At 42.2% G+C, this 20,775-nt stretch overlaps 1 protein-coding gene across 2 annotated transcripts in view; it reads left to right on the top strand.

Annotated features, from left to right (window-relative positions):
- AXIN2 (axin 2) overlaps positions 1–20,362 on the top strand; it is a 44,295-nt gene extending 23,933 nt beyond the window's left edge. For both annotated transcript variants that reach the window (XM_063293470.1, XM_063293471.1), the window contains exons 5-11: positions 2,842–2,982; positions 3,367–3,875; positions 4,070–4,261; positions 4,573–4,803; positions 5,759–5,854; positions 10,637–10,804; positions 18,048–20,362. In XM_063293470.1, the coding sequence (XP_063149540.1) occupies positions 2,842–2,982; positions 3,367–3,875; positions 4,070–4,261; positions 4,573–4,803; positions 5,759–5,854; positions 10,637–10,804; positions 18,048–18,174 (1,464 nt within the window). In that variant the 3' untranslated portion in view covers positions 18,175–20,362. The remainder of the gene's footprint in view (positions 1–2,841; positions 2,983–3,366; positions 3,876–4,069; positions 4,262–4,572; positions 4,804–5,758; positions 5,855–10,636; positions 10,805–18,047) is intronic.
- The last annotated feature ends 413 nt before the right edge of the window (positions 20,363–20,775 follow it).

The following is a 20,775-nucleotide window of genomic DNA, read 5'->3' as shown; positions in this document are numbered from 1 at the left end:
AATTTCATTGATACCCAAGGTTAAATCCTATATCTTCATATTTGGATTCTTTGTCTAGTCATGAAACTTGCATCAGGCTATGTAATCCATGTAGTGCAATGGATCTTTATGCCCCATCATTAAGAAGAAAAATTTTCTCTCTCATTTGCATCATTTCACAAAGAATCAGTTTGTTTCTTTCTGATCAGTATGGTCACAATGGGAAAAATGAACAAGCAATTTATATGGCCAAAGTAAAGTAGCAGGACTGTACTGCAGTGAACCAAATGGCATATATACTCTGTAAGTGGATTTCTGTAGAAAACAACATAGGGATCTTTTCTTTAAAAAAATACTTTCCAAAGAGTTTCCCTATTGGATAGGAAATTCTTCCTGGTTGGACCTGAAGATTTTCCCTGCCACTTTTCTCCCTCCCTCTGTTTACTGCTATGAAGAACAACTGCAATGAGGTTTATAATCTGCACTAAGTACCATAAGATGAGGATTAATGAAAATATGACTTGGTCTTCCAACCCAGCTTGGGAGTTGCTGGAAGCATCTGGCTAGCAGCTATTAGCGGGTGGGGCGGGGGAATGTTGGGCTCAGATGATTGCTGGCCTTATCCACCAGATGTCTTGGACAGTAACTTCCAGGATTTCTAGCCAAAGGCTGGCCTGTATTATTCCTTTCCCAAAGGCTGTGTGTCTTACATGAGACTGGGTTGCATGTGCGTCAATCATGGATCGACGATTCTTGCTCTTTTGGGGAACTGAGGGTGTTTTCATCCTGCTTGTTTGCTGCTGCAGGACTGCCATAAAATGCCTGCTTCCTCCCTCTGTTAAGCCATGTGATGGATTGGCTCGAGGGGTGGTAAGAGAGAGAGAAAGAAGGAAAAAACCCTCTTGAATCTCACTTCCACAGCTGCTTTATTTTTTTTAAAGATCATGCTTTTCATCTGCTGTTCTGCTTCAGGATGTCGAAGAGTGAGAAACACACCAGGAGGAATTATGTTCTCATTGAAGTCACTGGGAGTTCTGCTATTTATTTAAGCAGAGCCAGGATTTCTCCCCCCATTAGCAACTACGGGGTAGGGAATATATTTCCCAGGTCCTTCAAAGGAAAAAGGATATTTGTACCCAAAAGTCTCCCCTCACCTCCCAATTTGCCCTAATCACAGGTTTTCTTGCTTGTTGGCTTCCAGGCAAGCGGTTAATCTAATTGTACTTGTTTGGAAGTTTGAGTTCCTTTCTCATTTAAAATACAGAGGATTTCAGGATGATAGGCTGTAATTCTTGTGGTGCAGCTTTCTTTAGTGTGGTGGCTTCTAAATGTGTTGGCCTACAGCTCCATCATCCCCAGCCAGTAAGGCAATTTGGCCACAGCTCCAATCATCCCCAGCCACTGCAGTGAAATTGAGGGGTGTGGGCTGGGGCACCAACATGCTTGGAGGACACCCGTTTGAGGGTGTCAATTTGACGTGAATAATTTTCAGCAAAGTTGTTACACAGACAAGTACAAACTTACCTTGTGATTAATGTAACCAAATTCAACTTCCTATTCTCTCAAGGCATGAAATCTCAGGTGAAATATGTCTCTGAGATGTATGGAAGTTGTCTAGGGTCTGCGTGTCCCCATTTATTTATTTATTGGTATGTTTGTTTATTGTATTTTCTTCTTCTTCTTCCATTAAAAAAAAAAGTTCTACATAGCTTCTGCTTGTGAATTAGATTATTTTGTCCTGGGGCGTGCAAATCGACTTTCTCTGTAAGGCAGTGCTTTGATCAGGGAGCTGAATAGAGCCAGCTTGTGTAAGAGTGACAATTTCCAGCAGAGTAGCCTTTTTCTCCCCTCGCATCATTTCTGAAGCTAAGTGGTTACCAGAGAGAGAGGCCCTGCCTCACCTCATGGGCAGCATGTGAAAGACTTGGCAGTTCAGCTCCCCCCCCCCATTTTTTTTAAATGCCCCAAACAAAAAAGTATTGTGTGTATGTTTGCGTATCCAGAACTGGAGGGTGAAGGCAAGAAATTGAGTGCTTGTGGGGAGATGAGAGGAGAATAGGGATGGGGGGGGGGCTTCCCCCCTTTCTTACTTCTTTCGGCAGAGACTTTCGCTTGCCTTTTCATATTCTAGCCTTGATTTGGAGGTGCTTCGTTTTCCCTTGATAGATCTGCTGGAGGCAGCCAGGCGCAGCAGTGCATCGCCGTTTGCCTGTAGCAGCTTCCTTCATTTTCTGTACAAAGAGATGGAGGGCAGGGAGGGGGAAGAAGAACAGAGGGAGAGAGAGGGAGAAAGATCCAGGACACTGTTGAGACAACACTACCTCAAAGGTGCCCAGTGTGTAGCCAGGAAATAAATTACCAGCACTTCTCTGATCTGCCACCATTTGACTTCTTTTTTTCCCTCCCCCCTCCGCTCCCTTTCCTTTTTCTCCCCGTCTTATTTTTATTTTAATTTCCAACTCCTTTCTGTTTATACTCCACTTTTATTCCTTGAGTTAAAGTCTCTCCCTCCCACCTCCGAGTTTTTTATTTGATGTTTGACAACAGTCTTTGAAGATTTTCTACTTCAGAGTAGCTACTGATGGGCTGGTTGTACTACAGAGAGAACAAGCAGGGTTCCTCGGAGTGCGACCAACTGCTCCTGCCGAAGGCAAACGCTACTGGGGAAGATGTCACTCCATGAGGCCGCAGCGCTTGCTCATAAAAATCCAAAGCGGACCATGCCTGGTTGCGGTCGCCTTTTCATCCAAACATGGAGAGACAACAAGCTGAACGGAGCCAGTGAGGCTGCTCGAGCTGAGCTCCTTTTGCCTGCGCTGCCTGCTAAACTTGGCTTGTTGTTTCTGTCCCCGCTCCGTATAGAGAAGCCACCGTCTCCCTAAGGAAATGACCCCCGTGGAGCCAGCCACGTTTGCAGCCGAACTCATCTCTCGGTTGGAAAAGCTCAAGCGGGAACAAGAGACCATGGATTGCTTGGAAGAGAGGCTGCAGCAAATCACAGAGGTAGGGACCTGATCCCTCTTTGCATGGGGTCCCACTGGGGGCCCCCCTGCTGAAGGGGGAGGGTGGGTGAGGGGGTGGTCAGGGAGAAGGAAGCACGAGAGAGAGCCTAAATGTTGGCCGAGGTCATCCTTCCCTTAAGAGGTAGGGCCAGGTGTGGAGACGGTGGTGAACCCAGAGCAAAACCTTTGTGCCTCTTCGCTGACAGCTGAGATCTCCTGGGGTTATGTGTGCCGATGCCTCGAATTGTGTCAACATCTATATATCTAGCAACTGACTCCAGATGTCTGTTGAGGGGCAGAAATGCATCATGTCTGAAAAGCTCACTAGGACTCCTTGTTGAGCTCTGCTGATTGAGTCATTGTCCTTCATGTTTTGCTCCTGAAGGATGACGAAAAGGAGATCTCTGACACGCCTGTCGCTGCCCAGGGCAACCGAGAGGTTGTCACCCTGCAACATCAGCAGCACCCCCTTACGCTTCTTCCCACCGGCAGCTATGAAGACGACCCTCAGGCAATTCTGGACGACCACCTTTCCCGCGTGCTAAAGACCCCCGGGTGTCAGTCTCCTGGCATGGGGCGGCATAGTCCTCGTGCTCGCTCTCCAGACCGACTCCCAGGAGGCAAGTTCCTGCTAGCCACGCCAGGCAAGACCTCTGTGCCCACGGCTTGTGCTCTTCTCAGCAAAGGAATTGTCACCAAGCAGGCCACCAAGCACGTGCACCATCACTACATCCACCACCACACTATCCCCAAAACGAAAGAGCAGATAGAAGCTGAGGCAGCCCAGCGGGTCCAGTGCTTATGTGCTGGGGGCAGTGATTATTACTGCTATTCAAAATGCAGAGGACACTCGAAGGGGGCGGACCTTCCTGTTGCTCAGCTGGAGCCATTTGGGTAAGTTTCCTCTTGGGTAAGATTGCTAATTAGCTGGGGTGGCTGGGATTGGTCTACAGAAAGGAGAAGGGATTGGGCGTGGGGCCAGGAAGGAGTAGCATATCCAACTGTGGTCTGGGGTTCTAGCAGAACTGTTGCTGTGTAATGACTAGCAAACAGCAGACTAAGTGCTGTTCTTCTTTCTCTGATGGAAGCCTCAGCAGGACTGGGACGCTCCCCAAAAGGAACTGTAAGCTCCAGGATGGCATTGTCCTGCCAGGTGGAGAAGGAGGTGGCCTCCCCGTCCCACCAGGCATACAGCTACCCGGTGGGGAAGCCGATCGCTCCCAGAACGTCTGGCAGTGGATGTTGGAGAGTGAAAGACAATCTAAGCACAAGCCCCATAGGTAAATATCAGCTGTCTGCAACACTGTTGCTCCTGGTAAATATTTATCTATTACACAGCTGTCTATTTTTGCAATCACTAAAAACAAATGAAGTTCTTTTGCTCCTCCGGTTTAATATGAAAACTGTTCTGCGGAACCAGAAAAACCACAAAAATGTCATGTTGTTGGCAAAAAACCCTTTTCGTGTTATGACAGACTTTTTTTCCTTTTCCCTTTCTTCTTGTTGAGAGTGCACAAAACAGAAGCTGCTGTGAAAGCCCTATATTCCAGCTTTTATAACCTTGCGCCTTTGGTCCCTTGTCTTTCTTCAGCACGCAAAGCACAAAGAAGGCCTACAATTCTGACTCCACCAGAGGGGCATCTGGTGAGCGTCCAGCCCGTCACCACCAGTGGGGCAATGGCAGTCACCCGCGGGCTGTGCAGCCTGCCCACCCCTTTGTCCAGGATCCTGCCATGCCCCCGCTGACTCCACCCAACACACTGGCCCAGCTGGAGGAAGCTTGCCGCAGGCTAGCTGAAGTGTCCAAGCCACAGAAACAACGGTAACTTCCCACAGGTTGGGGTGTGGATGTGGAAGGGCCTCTGGTTTGGCATCTGCCAAAAGAAATCCAGTCTCTGCCGGAGACAGGCCATGCTGAACATTCTTCTGGAATAGGCCTGCGAAAGCCACAGATCACGTAACCATGGCATCTGCAAACTGAACCTTTTCAAATGTGTTGCTCAGGGCAAAGGTGTAGAGTCAGATTAAACTTGTCACACAGTGATCAGGCCCTGAATGCTGCCAGAACAAAGGAGATTGCTTGGCAAATAGGAGGTCAGATTCATAAAACTCGTTTAGTCCCTACCAGAGATTTAAATTAGTTTATTGGTGTTTGTTTGTTTACTTACTGGGCTTATAAGCTGCTCCAATCAAACCGACTCTGAATAACATACAAATCCCCAAATCTGTAACTTGGGTTAAAATAGACAAGTAGACTAATAAAAGTTGGGTTGAAAGATAAGGGTCCATATTTTTTCTCCACCAACCAAATGCCTCAAAAAACATCCTGGAAGACAATTTTTTTCTTTTGAGATACCTTTTAAAGATGAAACAAAACAGCTGAAACTGGCTTCATTTGCAGATTGTTTTGTTTTTGCTTGCTCGAGTGTGCCCTAAAGTTGGTGCCTGGTCTTATGTTTTGGAACAGTCCTCGCTCCAGACTTATAAATCAGGATGCGCCTCATAAATTGTAATCTCTCTAGTCAAAGCAATTAGAATCTTCCAATCTAGCCTGTTTCATTTGGTTTCCTTAATGATCCACTGTATGCTTCTGAAACAAGCCAGTTAACTGGTCAGATTAAGTCTTTGGATGCTGCTGAGATACTTTAGGCCTTAGCATTGGTAATATTTCCTTGCTTGTTTCAGCACATTGGTCTTGAATGCATAAATGGGATTTGAAGAAGATTAATGGTACCCGTGCACCTCTTCCCCTTTCCCTCCCTTTTCCCATACTTCAGGTGTTTGACTTCAAATCAGCTTAGAGATCGAAACCACTTGGCTTCTGTACCAGGAGGGAATGGTCCTTTCTGCACTACAACCATGGCATCAGAAGAGTGAGTGTAATATATACATTAGAGATCTGCTGATTCCCCTTCGTCAAACCCAATTTTATCGGTGTTGCTTTGAAAGTTTTGGAGTATGTACGAGGGAGCTTAGATTCTTTTTTTAAGGCCTATAATGAATGCCAAACATTTTCAAATCTTGGTTCTCTGATTCTTCCCTTTTTGTTTGCATTCCTGTAAAGTGGACAAAGATTGGATTAGTCTAATTACAGGATAGTTCTTCTTTAACAAGAAATCTGCTACAGTCTAAATAATTAAAGTTTTCTTTTTTAGATGCTGCATCTTAAGCAATGAGTGATGTTTGAAGTCCAAGCTTAGCCACATGACTATCCCCTTTCATTTTTAATTGGCTGACCTTAAGTCCACCAGCTGTCTATGCTAGTAGCTTTTTTCTGTTCCTGAAACCACTCTACAAAGACTTGGAACAAATTAGGAAGAGTAAATTATGGCAGAGTAGCCTTTGGTGACCTTTAGACATGCCAAGTCTGGCTTGCCTCAGAGACTGCCTTGTCTTCATGGCACTGAAGACTCTTGCTTTCTGCAAGAGGATCTGTCTTCCTGAGGTGCCCAAGGTGGGACTAGGACTTGGCTTCCCGCTCCCCTTGACATTGGTGTCAAAGTATCAACAGAGGTGTGGCATGTTCCTGTTTTTTGCCCAGTTCTAAGATGCAAAGACAGATCTCTAAACTGAAAGTGGCAACTTTTGCTGTGCTGCTCCTCACAAGCTGGGGCTTTCTAATTTTAGTTCAGTGTAAAGGAATGTAGAGAACATTCCTTAGCATTTTAAGTGAATTGGAAGATCTGAAAGACCAGGTTAGGGATAGATGGAGAGAATCTATGTTGTCGCTAGGAGTTGAAAATGACTTGATGGCACATAATCACTTAAAAGAACCCTTGGTGTGCAAGTTAGAGTACCTTCAAAGTTTGCACTATGTTGCTTAGGCTTCCCACTCTGCCCTGTAAAATAGACATTATAAATTATTATGGAGGCTTCTACAATATTATCTAAAATTTAAGTAGCTTTGAAATATCCATATGGGCCATCCATTAAACAAAGATCTACTTCCCTGTTCCATCCTGGAACTTTAGACAAGATTGGTTCTTTCATTTCTTCCCTTTTGCTACCTTTGTCCACTGATACACACCCACACACACACACATACAACTGAGGAGGACAGAAGAGAAGCAAATCGATAGGGTAAATCTGGGGAGTCTATAGGCATCTCTGATTAGTCCCAGGCACTTTGGCTAATGGTCAGAGATGATGAGAGTGGTAGACCAACCGCATTTGGAAGTCTATAGGCTATCTACATCTAAAACAGAGTTATCTTTTTCAAAAAATATTTAACCTACAAATTATTTCATTCCTTGCGTTAAGCCATAATATGGTTTGCTTATATTTGGTTGAATGTAATTTTTTTAATACACAATTTATAGACCACCTGCTTCCATAGACTCAACATAGTTTACAAATAATCAAAAAATGCAATACTTTAAACAATCTGAAAAGCAATCAGTCACATTTTTATTAGGCAGCCTGCATACCATTAGCACCCAAAAGCTCTGCAGAAGAGCTGAGTTGTAAGTAACTTGCTAAAGGCTAGAAGGTTGGGGCATGTTCTGTACATGGGGAAGTAAGGTGTTTCAGGCCATGGGGATAGCCACTGAGAAAGCACGTTGTTGAGCCCCACATCACACGGAGTAAGAACCCTCAGCAAGTCCTCCCTACAGGGTTGCACAGGAGAGATGGCCCTGTAGATACCTTGGAATCAGTCCAAATAAGACTTTAAAGGTAACTATTAGCAATTTCCATCAGTCCTGGAAGCAAATCAGCAACCAGGATGGCAACTGCACCATTGGGGTTATCATGGCCATATCAGTGGTTAGCAGATAGGCTGCTGGGCTTTGGGACAACTGAGGCATCCAAGCCTGAGACATCTTTAGAGGGAGCCCCACACAGAGTGTGTTAGTCACAAGGGCATGAGTTACTGTTGTCAGAGTTTCCCAATCTAGATAGGCCTGCACTTGACACACTAGCCAGAAGTTGGCAAAGGCCTTCCTAGCCATGCCCTCTACCTACTGCTTTGCAGGAGTTATGAGTCCTGGAGTAGCCCCAAATTGTAGATCTCCTCCATTAGGAGAATACAACTCCCTCTAGAGGTAAACTTGGAACTTGGATAGGGCCAGATCTTGGATAGGAACTTGGATAGGGCCAGACAAAGAGCCACACTGACTTGCAGGGATTTAATTTGAGCTTGTTTTGACTCATCTGGGCGTGTGCAACCTCTAGGCCCTGGGTCAGGACTTCTGCAGGATTTCTGGCTCAGCCTGGGATGGAAATATGTGACTCAGCATCATCAGCATCCTGATGATACTTCTGTCCAGATGACAGATGATCTTGCCAGCGGTTTCATGTAGGTACTGAATAATTTGGAGAAGAGGACAGAGCCCTGTGGCACCTCATACCTATCAGTTGACTTGCTACTGGCCACTGTAGCAAAGGAGAAAAACCACTGAAGAAACATGTTTCCAATCCCCCGCCCTTGCAGGTAGTCCAAAAGGATATAATGGGCTATCATTTCAAAACCCACTGAGGGGTATAATAGGACTAGGAAAGATACAGTCCCTTCATCTAGGCCTTGAAAAGGATCACTTACTTTTGCAAAGAGTCATGGTTTGTTTGTAATCTACAGTTTGAAATCATGGTTTGTTGGTGTAGTGATTATGGCTGTGGCTAAATATGATGTGCAGAAAAGGAAACTTGCTTTGTTTGTGGGTTCCTGGCTTATTACTAGCTTGTTTTTGTGCTCCACCCAATTATCTAGCCAGTTCACAGAATTGTAAGATGAAACCAGCTAAAAAGGAAAGAAAACAAATCAGGAGTTGGACAAGTAAGCCATAATTATTCTGTACCTCTGCAAGACTGACTCTGGCTTATTTGAGCTTATTCAAGCCATAGCTTGAAGAAACCTTGGTTCAGAATCATGTAACAATTCACCCAATATTTTCATAAAGTGAATATGGAGTATAAAAGTTCTAAATGACTGCAGGATCATTGATGAAGTAGAATTTGAAGCATACAGTCAGTAGCTTAACATATAAAAAGAGATAGAAATCATCATGAAAAATGCAGTAGTTTTATTGGGTTTGGCTGCTTGACCAGTCTCAGAAAATCTTCATAAATTTATATTGAGGATTTTAATAATAAATTAACAGAGAAATAAAATAAAATTTCTGCAGCTTTCTAGACAGTACTAAGCCAAGAAGCTAAGATGATATGATGGGTTTATTTTTACTCTGAAGTCTTAGTGGAAAGCTTCCTTTAGGAATGCTCCTTCTCAGAATTCACATGGACCTGTTTCAGTGACTAAGAACTGTTGTACCGGCTGGTTTCACATATTGTGCAATGTTATTATTTGCTTGATATTTGGTTAGTTTGACTCCAGTCATGGTGGTTTATAATCCCCCTTTCATGGCTTAGCATGACGTGGGAACCCAGACAGTTGTAGATTACTCCAGAAGCTACAGCAAACAAGCCATGGCTTAGTGTGATGTGTGAATTCAGTCAGTCTCAGAGTTTGTCATTGCTCTTTTAAAGAGCCAACAACAACCTTTTTTTCTATCAAGGATCACTTGGTCTTGAGGTGGATCTTAAGCAAACAGTGGATGGACCTACCAATTCCATCACTTTTCAGCATTCTTTGTTGAATATTTGAACCTTTCTTCAGAACCATTTTCCCTTCTCTTTTTGACATCCCTTATTTAACATCTGCATCCAAGCACCCCCATCTAAGCAGGCTAGAACAAACTGCCAAGGACTGAACTGCTGCTTGCAAAGGACTTTTAGGCTATGGATTGTTTGCAGACCTAGGACTGCAAATTGTCCACTTCTGTAACTAACTGTAGCAACATGAAATTGGTGATCCAAGGATGGGGAAACAGCTGGAGTATCCAACCAGATAAGCTGAACAAATCCAAAACATTTGTAAAACAGGGCCAAGGCTGAAGCAATGCTGGTATCATGCGATATCACTTGACTGCTCCAGGGCTCTGTCCACATAGGATTCACCTCATATGTCTCCTGATATGACTGAAAGTTCCTTCTCAGAAAAGTTGCCAGAGGGTATGAGCAATTTGCTGAAATTCTTCCAATAATTTGAGAGTTGGAATAATCCTAAAGCTGCAGACTTATGCCCCCTTCCATCTGGACAGACAATGTAGGATTGCCCTGCTGAATCTTAAAGGGCTGCAGAGATCATTGCCCTGCTAAGCAAATCACTTTCCAAAATATTTAGACTTCAAATCTGTACAGTAACTAGTTGGCCATTCTTACTAAGCTGATGATTAAAGACTATATATTTCTCCATTGAAAACTCTGCAGGAGACATGCCTTGGTCTTTGTTTTCAAGCCTCTGCCCACAGGCATAACTCCATTTTTCCAGTGATCGAGCAGCAGTGCTTGGCAGTGAGCAGGCTTTCCCAGCTTAGTGAGAAATTAGTTGGAATCGCCTTCCAAATAGAGGGGCTAGTTGGCAATGATGGTGGTTGAAGTCCACACGGTTGGACAGCAGGTATGGGGAAAGCTACCTCGAATTCTTCAGTATTTAGCACACAAATAAGTTTCAAGCTTCACTTTACTGGAATTTTCAATTACTCTGTGTGGTTAGTTGACTCTCTATGTCTTGTGTAATTGTGCCTTTGAGTGTAACATAAGTGTTTTCTAAATGTTGTGAAGCCATACTTAACTTCTCTCCTCCCTCCTTTATGTTTCAGTCACAAAGAACCAAAGAAACTCCCTGTTGTTCACTCCTCCCAGCCCAGTGAGTTGGTTGTCACTTATTTTTTCTGTGGAGAAGAAATTCCCTATAGGAGGCTGTTAAAGGCCCCAAGCCTGACACTTGGGCACTTTAAAGAGCAGCTGAGCAAAAAGGGAAATTATAGGTAAGCATCTTTGTGGTTTCTTTCTTCTTTTTCTTGTGTTTGCACAGACTGACTGCCAAAATAACCCAGAAGTATTTGTAAGCAACCTCCTACAAGGAAAGGTTTATTGTACTCTTTTGAAGGTTGGCTGCAAAGAGTTCACTAGATGAAGTTTTTCTGACTTCTTTATGTTTACCCACCCAGCAATAGTACTCAGCAGGTGGGTGGGTTGCTCCAGCAACCGAACGAGACCTCATCTGGTGAGTAGATGTGAGGTTGTCGGCTCAGTTGCCTTTTACAAGTTGATGAGCCACAGACTTGCATAATAGGTATCTCTTCAAAGTCCTTACTTTATTTCTGGGATATACTGCTGCTTTAGAAGTTCCCTTTCTTTAATCAATAAGGTTACACTTTACCTGCTTATTCTGATTTTGCCATTTGGACCCTGAAAAAAAAGGGGGAGAACAGGAGATTAATGAACTACAGAGATACTAATGGATCTAAGATGGTTGTGACCTGTATTTGATGGGTACAAAATACAAAACATATTCCTGTATTTTGTTTATAAGGGGAAGGGGCTCTAAAATATGTTTTTTCTTTGATATTTGTTTGTTGATTTACTCAGCTTTGCACAAAACAATCAAGTATTACCAAAGTCCTAGTTGGTCATGGAAATGATGTGGCCTCATTTGTGAAATAAATGGCTAACTTTGAATATTATACTTTGTGAAGTATTTGTTCAAAGGCCAACTGTTAGGAAAAAGTTGTAGTTTCTTTTGAGGGTAGATATTCCACTGTCTTCTGCAAAATTATAGTCTACTGTCCTGAGGGCAGCTTTACCCAGCACATAAAATCAGTATGACATTTTGATCTCTATACCTGTCTACTTCCTTATCCATCTATCAATTTAGCTACTTCCTTATTTATAGGTTGACTTTTAAAGTTCCCCTCTCCTAAGGCTTATGACTTGTCTTAGGACTTCCTATGTAATTATTCAGAGAATCAGCTTGTCCAATCTCCCTGTTACTGAGATGTACACATTAAACAGGAGTTATTCCCACTCGATGGTGGAGAATTTCCTGAGGAATGCATTGGCCGCATTGGAACAGGTGGGGCTTCATTTCACAATATGACCATCTAACCCAAGAGTTAGCAATATGGTGTCTACAGCTACTATCCTCCATTACCAGCCTGAAAGAGCAATCCATAATCTTCCAATTTATTTATTTTACATCATTCTCACACACCAGTCAAAGCTTTTACGTTTTATGGAAAAGAACCAGTTATTGGAAGCAGAACCAGTTGAACAAATGTTTGAACCTATTTACTCTGTAAATGACTGAGCTCATAAACTACCCCAAGATTACTGCTAGACTCACACTGACATTGGAAGCAAAGCTTCCAAGTGGCCACAGGTAGCTTTGGAAAACCTGCTCCTTAAAAGTTTTTCCTGTTTTCTAAAGACAGGGCTTGCACAGGCATTAAAGTCTCCACTGGAGGCACTTCAGAGTCCCTCTTTCCTTGTAGGAGAGACGACGGGTTTGAGAAAGAAACTTCTGTATCTTTGCAACTTGCTCCCTATAGAGGTTTACCTGTCCTTGACTGTTTTGGTACCAGCTTTTCATTTGCCTGGATTTTTGGACAGCTTTGCTGTGATGGGTTTAGCTGGCATTTATGGACGTTTCCTCTATTGCTGGCTTTTATTTTATGACTGTGTGTCTTTTTAAGGATGCATCTTAAGCTGCTTTTGACTAGTTGCCTATCCCTGACCAAAAGTATATAAATGTTTGAAATACATAAGGCCCATCTTTACAGATCAAACTGTATGTTTATTTGTTACCAGAGTTGTACATTGGCTGATAGGAACTCCATATGGTTTGTACTTTATAGGAAGCAACACCAGTATGGTTTGGACAGCCAGGGAATTCCCCCTTCCTTCCCTGATCCTAGCCTCCAATGAAGGGTTCCCTGATTTAATTAACTAGAGCCAAACTATGTGGATGGTATTGCATGAATGGAGGTTAAAGCCATAGAGGTGGACTTGCATGGTTAAAGTTCCTGTTTTCTAATCTCCCACAAGAATAATATGAAAGGAGTCTCAGAATCTTCTTTTAGGTAGGTGATGACTGCCATCTTGCTTACTCTAGAAATATAACTTACTTTAATCCTTGTCTGGGATTAAAAACTGGATATACAGATTTTATATATAATATTCTGAGCTTTTCATTCACACTGGAGAGCCCTGCATCACAAGCTGAAGAAGTAGCTTAATCCATGTTCAGCCTGTTGGCAGTAATAAGAGTGTGATGGGCTAGTCTGATACACAGAGATTTCTTTACCCCTGTGATAGCCACCATGTTAATGTAGGTATGAAGATTGGATAGCCTCCCAGGGTGGGAATCTGAGGCCCTCTAAATATAATTGGCCCAACTCCCACCATCTTTGATATCAGCCATTCTGGCTGGATCTGATGTGAGTCCCAGACAAACACCATATGGAAGGCCACAGTTCCAAACCCCACAGTAGTGTACAAATTGTGCTGCGTCTTCATGTGGTTTATTTAAGTATAGCATCGATAAAGCTCAGAGGTAACCTCTTTCATAAATTATGCATGGATAACATTTATATAGTAGCTCCCAACTTGGTAACCTAGTTTTCATTAGAAAACACCACTGTTACAGTTTTACAGGATCTAATCTGTAAGGACAGTGGGTTTTACCATCTTTTTAGTCCCAGCCCCCCCCCCCATTACGAGAATTGGAATTCCCATATGCTCAACATGTCTCTGAATAAAGATGGGGCCTGAAAACATTCAGTAGCCAGAAGCCTAAGAATCTTTGCCTACTGGATGGGTTTTTTACCACCTTTTCTCTACAGAGGCAGGCTCTGAGCTGCTAGATGTTACAGTCCTAACCATGGTGCTGCATAGTGGCAGACTGGGAAGCCCTTGGTTTTAGATAACATCAGAAAAAAACTTAAGATGTCACCAAGAATGCTCCACCCGAACTCAAAGACTCTCTAGGCATTACAACTTGAACCCTGGCATCCTGTAATTATTATATTAAAAGGATTGTGATGGATTTATTTTTATTTTATTTTGGTACATCTGTGTACAAAAGAAGCATAGGCCCAAATCTGGTGGTTTGCTTTTTTTTTTTTATCTTGCACAGACACAAGGTGAAACTAATTATCCAAATGTGTTGCACCCCCAGGGAATCATTTTGATCTAAGCTTTGATATTTTTTTCTCCCCCTCCTTTTGGCTGGACTGAGAGTGAAACTGCAGGTGACCTTCAGGGAAGAGGGCCATACTGCCTGGAATAGCAGTGATTGCTTAGGGAAGGACTAGCTAGTCACTCTGGTCACATCTGGCATTGATTTTGTTCTAAGGCCCTCTTAATAAGCATGTCTTTGAAGCCTTTGCCTTTCATTTTAAGACACAAAGACATGCATCAATGGCTGACACTCCACATTCTTTATTGAATGAGTCAGTTTGCAACATAGGTGCCTCCGATTTTTGTTGGGTACTTTCAGTCAGAAGAGTGCTCTGCAGTATGGATTTAGGGCACACATGCAACTTAAAGAGAAAGGATAGAGTTCATGTTTGCCCCCACACACAAACACACATTCACACACACAATCCCTCTGAGCAGCGTTGGGTATCACAGCAAGAGCAAAGACAGGAAGAGCAGCCAAGCCAAGCCTTACAGCCTGTGTGGGTGCCAGATACAGGAGAAAGGGAGAACGGGAGAGGGATGGGTAGGAGGGGACAGGGAAAAGAAGCAGAAGTTGCCCCGTTAAAAAAGTGTGTTTCAATGTGAAGTCCACTTCAATGAGCAAATCAAGGCGTCCTGATGGGTTTTAAGAGATTGTGAGGGAAAGATATTCATTTGTGTTCTCTCCCTCCCCTCTCTCCTCCTCTGCACTTCTCTGTGAGAAATTAACTTGCAGTTATGGAAAACATCACACTGTGTATAGTTCCCCCTTCTGCCCCCAAGAAAATAAAATGTGTTCAAACAAAGAATTTTGTCAACGCTGCCAGAGCCTAAGATCAAGGGGGAAGTTATTGCTACAGCTGTTTATCCTCTTGGAAGGGAGGAGATAAAACTGAGCGAAAGTCCCTTTTGTGCCTCATTCAAAGGTTTTCCTCCCGCCCTCCCCCCGCCTGCTGGCTTGGGGGACTTGAGAAGGAAGTCTCATTGTACTTTAGTTTGGGGTCAGCAAAGGGGGCTCTGCAGAGGGACAGTCCTGGCTTAACTGAAATAAATGGATTTGGTTACATTCCTGAGATCATCTGGAAGTAGCCAAATGGGGGAGAAAAAAGGACTAAACCGTTTTCAGTTTCCTAATTGAGTCAAAGACATCTTGTTATCTTTGTAATCAAAACCTGATAAATAAACCTCAGGTTGGTACATTCAGTGGCCTTCCCATTCAGTGCAAAATTCACGAGTTCCATACCAAAAGAAAGGACCTTCTTCACAAAGAAGAAGTTCAAAATGTCCTCCCCATCCTCTAGGATGGGACATTAAAAAAAGAATCATATAGGGAAAATGGTAACTTTCCAGTCCATAGCAGTACTGACCAGTCAATCGATTGACCCAGCTCTCCATTCTTGGAGAGGTATTGGGGTTCTCCAGGGTCTGCTTTCTTCCTTCTGGGTCCACCTGGTCAGAAAGCTTCCTTGCTGGTGACAGGATGGCAGCCTGGGGAGGATGACAGCTCTGCCTGGGAGCACCGAGGGGCGTGTGTGTGTGTGGTAGTAGACAAGCAGGCTCCCGAAATGCTAACTCTCTGAATGGAAGGCCTTCATTTGGCGCATATGCAATTAAGCAGCCTGAGAAGGCAGAATGTTGGACGCAGGATAAAAGGAGCCTTTAATCAAGACGCTGAACGGTCTAATTCAGGACAATAGAGGGGTCCTTACTGTTTGACACAAGAGGGGAAGGGGTGCTTTTTCGTCTGGGTGAGCCCTGGCTTCGTGATCTATGCTCCCAAGCCAAAGAAAGGGGGAGCAGGACACTGCTGTGTGACCTTTTGGTGTCAAATATTGCCCATGAAGCCAAGATTGCTCATTCTGGAAGAGCTGCTAGGAAATATCTGAGAATGAATGCAGCAACCTCTGTGGTTCTTGAAGTGGTGACTCTGCATTGGTCTCTTGTTTCAGGAAGAGGCAGGGGCTTGAATTGTTTCCCAATAGCAACAAAAAAAGAAATGAAAGGTATTTGCACTGTAATGGAAGATTCTGGACTGCAGGAGTGATGTTCTAAGGAACAGATTAAAAATTGGTTTTGTTTTAGATTTTTATTTCTTTAAATCAAATGCTTGGCTAGGAAAAACTCTGCTCCTCCTGCCAATACCTTTGAATGAGTTCAAAGTGTCTTCTACTTCTTTTTAAAATTTTGATCCATGCAAAGTGCCTTTCTCTCTCTTTCTCTCTCTTGTTTTTCCAAGAACTTTTCCTTAGTTGCTGTTCAATTGGCTGACCTTGCACTTGTCTATCCGGAATGTGTCTTGGAGTTCAGGAGCTGGTTTGCTGCTGTAGGGAACTATTCTTGTGGGGGCTGCCTATTAATCAGACGTGGGCAAATGGGATTAGTGCTACTTGACTCACAGATGATAATGGCAAGACTGCAATTTATATTAATCGGGGAAATTGAGGCATTTCCTGATTGATTGATTATTTAAGAATCAAGGTGCTCTTGCAGTCACCTTGGAATTACAAAAAGTGCTCTTTTATGTTAACTCCCACCGTAAGCAGGAATAGGGATAGTTCAGATATTGCTGGACTACAACTCCAGCAACCATTTCCCATGATTGCCTGGACTACTGGCATTTGTTGTTTCAGCAACATCTGGGAAGGTTCCAGCTTCTTCATACTGGTATAAGGTTTCATTATATTTCCCGTTCTTCTTTTCTATCTGTTTGTATTTCAATAAAGGCATATCCTAAATTAGCCATCTCCAACCTCCTGATGTGTGAACTTTAAATCCCAGATTGTACATTGCTGAAAATTCTACAGGTTGAGGGCCACATACCTGGATGGTGCCAAAGTTGGGGAAGTCTGTATTGAATCATTTGTTCTAGACTTTGAGCCTGAGAAGGGACAGCAAGCTGATGGTGTTGTTTTGAAAGATCAGGGTATTTTAAAACCTGCAAAATGATAACTCTGCTTAAAGCTTTGTCAGCAGCTTCTGGGAGGGCTTGAGCTACTTGGTTGTGTACTCCCTGACAATTATGTGATCTAGCTCTCTGCTATCATCCTTGCCAATGTCTCAAACTCATGGGGGTGGCCAGTCATGCTCTGGTTCACAAGCTTTACTCTGATTTGCATATTAAACCACACATCAAAGATAATTTTACTAGGCACAGGACAAAGTGCACCATAAATCAGTATCAAAATCATTTTACTGGATGAATTTTAGGTAGCATGAACAGCTTTTTATTGTGTGGATATCCACCACCACATCCAGAGGTTTTCAGCAGCAGTAATGGTCCATGGGCATTTGCAGTGTGGTGACGAAAATCTATATGTCTTTCCATTACAGCTAGGACCGGACTCATTGAGTTCATAAGGAACGCCCCTTGGTGACTATAATATATGCTTTTAGACATTTGCCTTTGCAATAAACTGTATGTATATTTAAAGTGATGGTTGAGACAGTACCATCAGAAGTAACATTTATTTTAAATTTTCTGGTATACTGACTCACAAGCAACTATCAAGATAGTGTATCATCACCTGTATTGGTTCAAATTCCTTTAAGTGAAGAGTACAAAAACTAATAATTGATGATGGGCAATAGCTATTTATTTATTTATTTGATTCAATTTGGACACTGCCTGACTCAATTGACTCTGGGCAGCTTATACTATATTACCATAAAAATCCAATACAAGCCCAAACAAGCAGGGATCCAGTCACTATATACAGACAAAAACAAAAATAACAAAAACAAACCTAAGCCTAACAGTGGGTTACATGTGAATGCCACTTGCTTGGAGGAATTTGTTCATATGCTCTGACTTGTCTACCTGGTCTAACAGCACAGTACATAGGATACCAAACTAGGTCATGGGTTTTGTTTGTTTTGCTTTGTTTTGCTTTGTCTGGAAATGTAAGAATTTGGAGGTTAGGAAGGAAGCTTACTCTGAATACATTTTGGAATCCAGATATGGAATGTTGGGTGTTTTTGCTGCAATGAAAAATAGATTGATTCCAAGGTACACTCCATTTATTTTGCATATGTTGGTCTTACTGATTTCAGGTATTACTTCAAAAAAGCAAGTGATGAGTTTGACTGTGGGGCAGTTTTTGAAGAAATCTGGGACGATGATGCCATTCTGCCAATGTACGAAGGCAGGATTCTTGGAAAAGTTGAGAGGATTGATTGACAGATTTTGAGTGGCATAGTCTATGCGACTGTATTTAAGAAGACATAAGCTACAGATGCTGGCCTTTGGACATAACCACCAAACAAAGCTTTTGAAGGAAGGTTTGAACCAATGAAGAAGCAACAAAAAACACATTGAGGTCTATGAAGACTTTGCCAAATCAGCCTTAGCAAAAAGATTTTAAGATGTGTCTATGGAGCTGGATGCCAAGATGTTAACAACCCTGAACTATTTATTAAAAATATGATCACTCTAGGTGATTGGAAGATGCAGATGATGTTCTGAGAGACTTGCATATATAGTATATGGCTTCCTAATAATTCTGTACTTAATGATTTAGAAACTGTGTATAGCTTACCTTACAATAATCCTTATTGATATTTATTGAACATTCTAGGTTTTATTTTCCTTTAAATCCATTTTATGGATATGCTGCTTTAAACAATGGAGAAAAGAGGGGACATGATGTAACGAAAAGTGGTGTTTTATATTTTATTTTTTACATTGTTTCCACTATCTAAATAAATGTGTCCTTTATTAAAATGTGCATTTGTTTCTGCCACCTTAGAAAACCAACTGGAATTATGATCTTCAGTTGTTTTATTTCTTTGGAAAGGGGATGAGAGAGGAAGAGATAAATCCATTCTACAGAGTAGGGTATTTTGATCAGTGATGCTCTGGGTCTTGTTCAGGGACAACATTCTCAATTGCCTAAAACAATCTCTAGGAGATCAGGAGCACTTCGAAGATCTTCACACTCTTTCCTTTGCCCTCTTTTTCCCATTCCTGTTTTGGATTTAATCATACTGCAGAGTAACTATGCCAACCTCTGGATGTTCTGAGACTACAATTTCCAGAATTCCTAGCCAACATAGCAAAAGAACTGGCTGTTTGGAAACCCTAGAAGTTGAAGTCCCAATATAATTAGCGGTCACCTGATTGGAGAAGGGTACGGTAGAATTATGCCTGTACACATGCTGGTATTAACAATGGTTAATTTAAATAGAGTTTGAAACTCACCATGATTGCTTCTAACAGAATTTCAGAGGTGCTATGGGAAAGGTGCTACTGCTTTTGGGTGAGTCCCAAAAAAGGAAAATGGGAAAACCTGATTTTGAAGAGTCGCATACAAAATTTAAAATAAATGTAAAGATTGTGTGCAGGAGAGGTGATAGACTGCATGTGTCCACGGAACATCTGATTGCCTAACTACAAACAGTAGGCTGGGGAAATTGTCTCTGTTCCAGGGCTAAGGGTATTCTCATGGGTTAACTATAACAGCTACAAGAGGTAATAACAATGATGTTTAGGTCTTGTCAGTTTTCTGTGGTATCATGAAGCACCTGCATAGCTTTCTTTTTTTGGTATGGTTTCTGATGCCTGCTTCTAAGAACTCCCAATACAGAATGATATCGGTCATGTATGTCGATTCCAACCATAGAAGGAGAAGCAGTATATGAAATCATCCAATTTGCACTTAATGTAGCTAACAGTACATTGGTGAAGATATTCACCAAATTTGTACTGGGCTTTTTATAAACAACAGCAACAAAAAAGTTTCCCTTTCAGGGCACTTTCAGCATTAAAGCTATAATTAAAAGGCCAGATTGTCCAATGTGATGATGCCCCATCTTAAATGTAACCACCACTCAAGTGCATGGAAACTATGGATTGGTGTCTTGTAGCAACTCTGAACAGCTTGAAGTTCCTGCAAGGTCAAAGTATAAGTTTGGAGGCATCATCATTAAAATGGTAGTAGTAGCTCCCTAGAGCCCAGAAATATTACAAAATCAAACAAATCCATGGGTGATAACCTTCCAGCTCTTATACCCTTGGATAACTCAGCCATTTCTAGTTGCTTCGTGGAGCATGAATGGTGGATGAGCTAGCTGGCTTCCGAGACTGCATCTGGAAGAGCAGTAGCCTCTGCATCTCAAGCTGTCACAATATGTATGTGTCTGTGTGTGTACACGCTTCTTGGATGATGGCTGAAATATGCAGAACACTTCTCCTCTGTCTCGATTATATGCACTGGAACGAAGTAACACCATCGCCTAACTTAGAAAGACATTTAACTTCAACTTCTTTGTGTGTGTGTGTGTGTGTTTTAACGTGCATTTTATGACAATGTTACATTTTGTTTGTACAATGTGATGTATATAGTGTAAAAGATGGGGTGGGGAAAATACCATTAACAGATGATCTCTAGTGTGTGTGTTTTTTGAGAAAAAAAAAACACTTCAACCAGTACAGTACCTGTGCCTGCATGGTATTAATATGCCATGTTTCGCCCTGTGTTCAGGGTCCATGCTCTCCCTTCTTTGTTTAAGGGGTTTATGTATAATATATTTTATGCCTTTTTACTACAACTCTTGTACTTTATGACTTTTGCCATGATGTTTGTTCTACTTAAACTGTAAATTATGCATTATAAAGAGTTTCATTTAAAGAAAAAAAAATACTTGGTACAATAATTATTGTAATTAAGAGATGTAGCCTTTATTAAAATTTTTATATTTTTCAAATTAATATAATCTATTTGTTCTTGTTTCTACTGAGTGTGTGGGGGGGTGTATCCACCTCCACTCCAGATTCTGAAGA

The sequence above is a fragment of the Candoia aspera genome, chromosome 2 (assembly GCF_035149785.1).
Source record: "Candoia aspera isolate rCanAsp1 chromosome 2, rCanAsp1.hap2, whole genome shotgun sequence".
NCBI classification, from domain to species: Eukaryota; Metazoa; Chordata; class Lepidosauria; order Squamata; family Boidae; genus Candoia; species Candoia aspera.
Note: the sequence above shows the minus strand (reverse complement) of the source record. Positions and strands in the feature narration are given on the sequence as shown.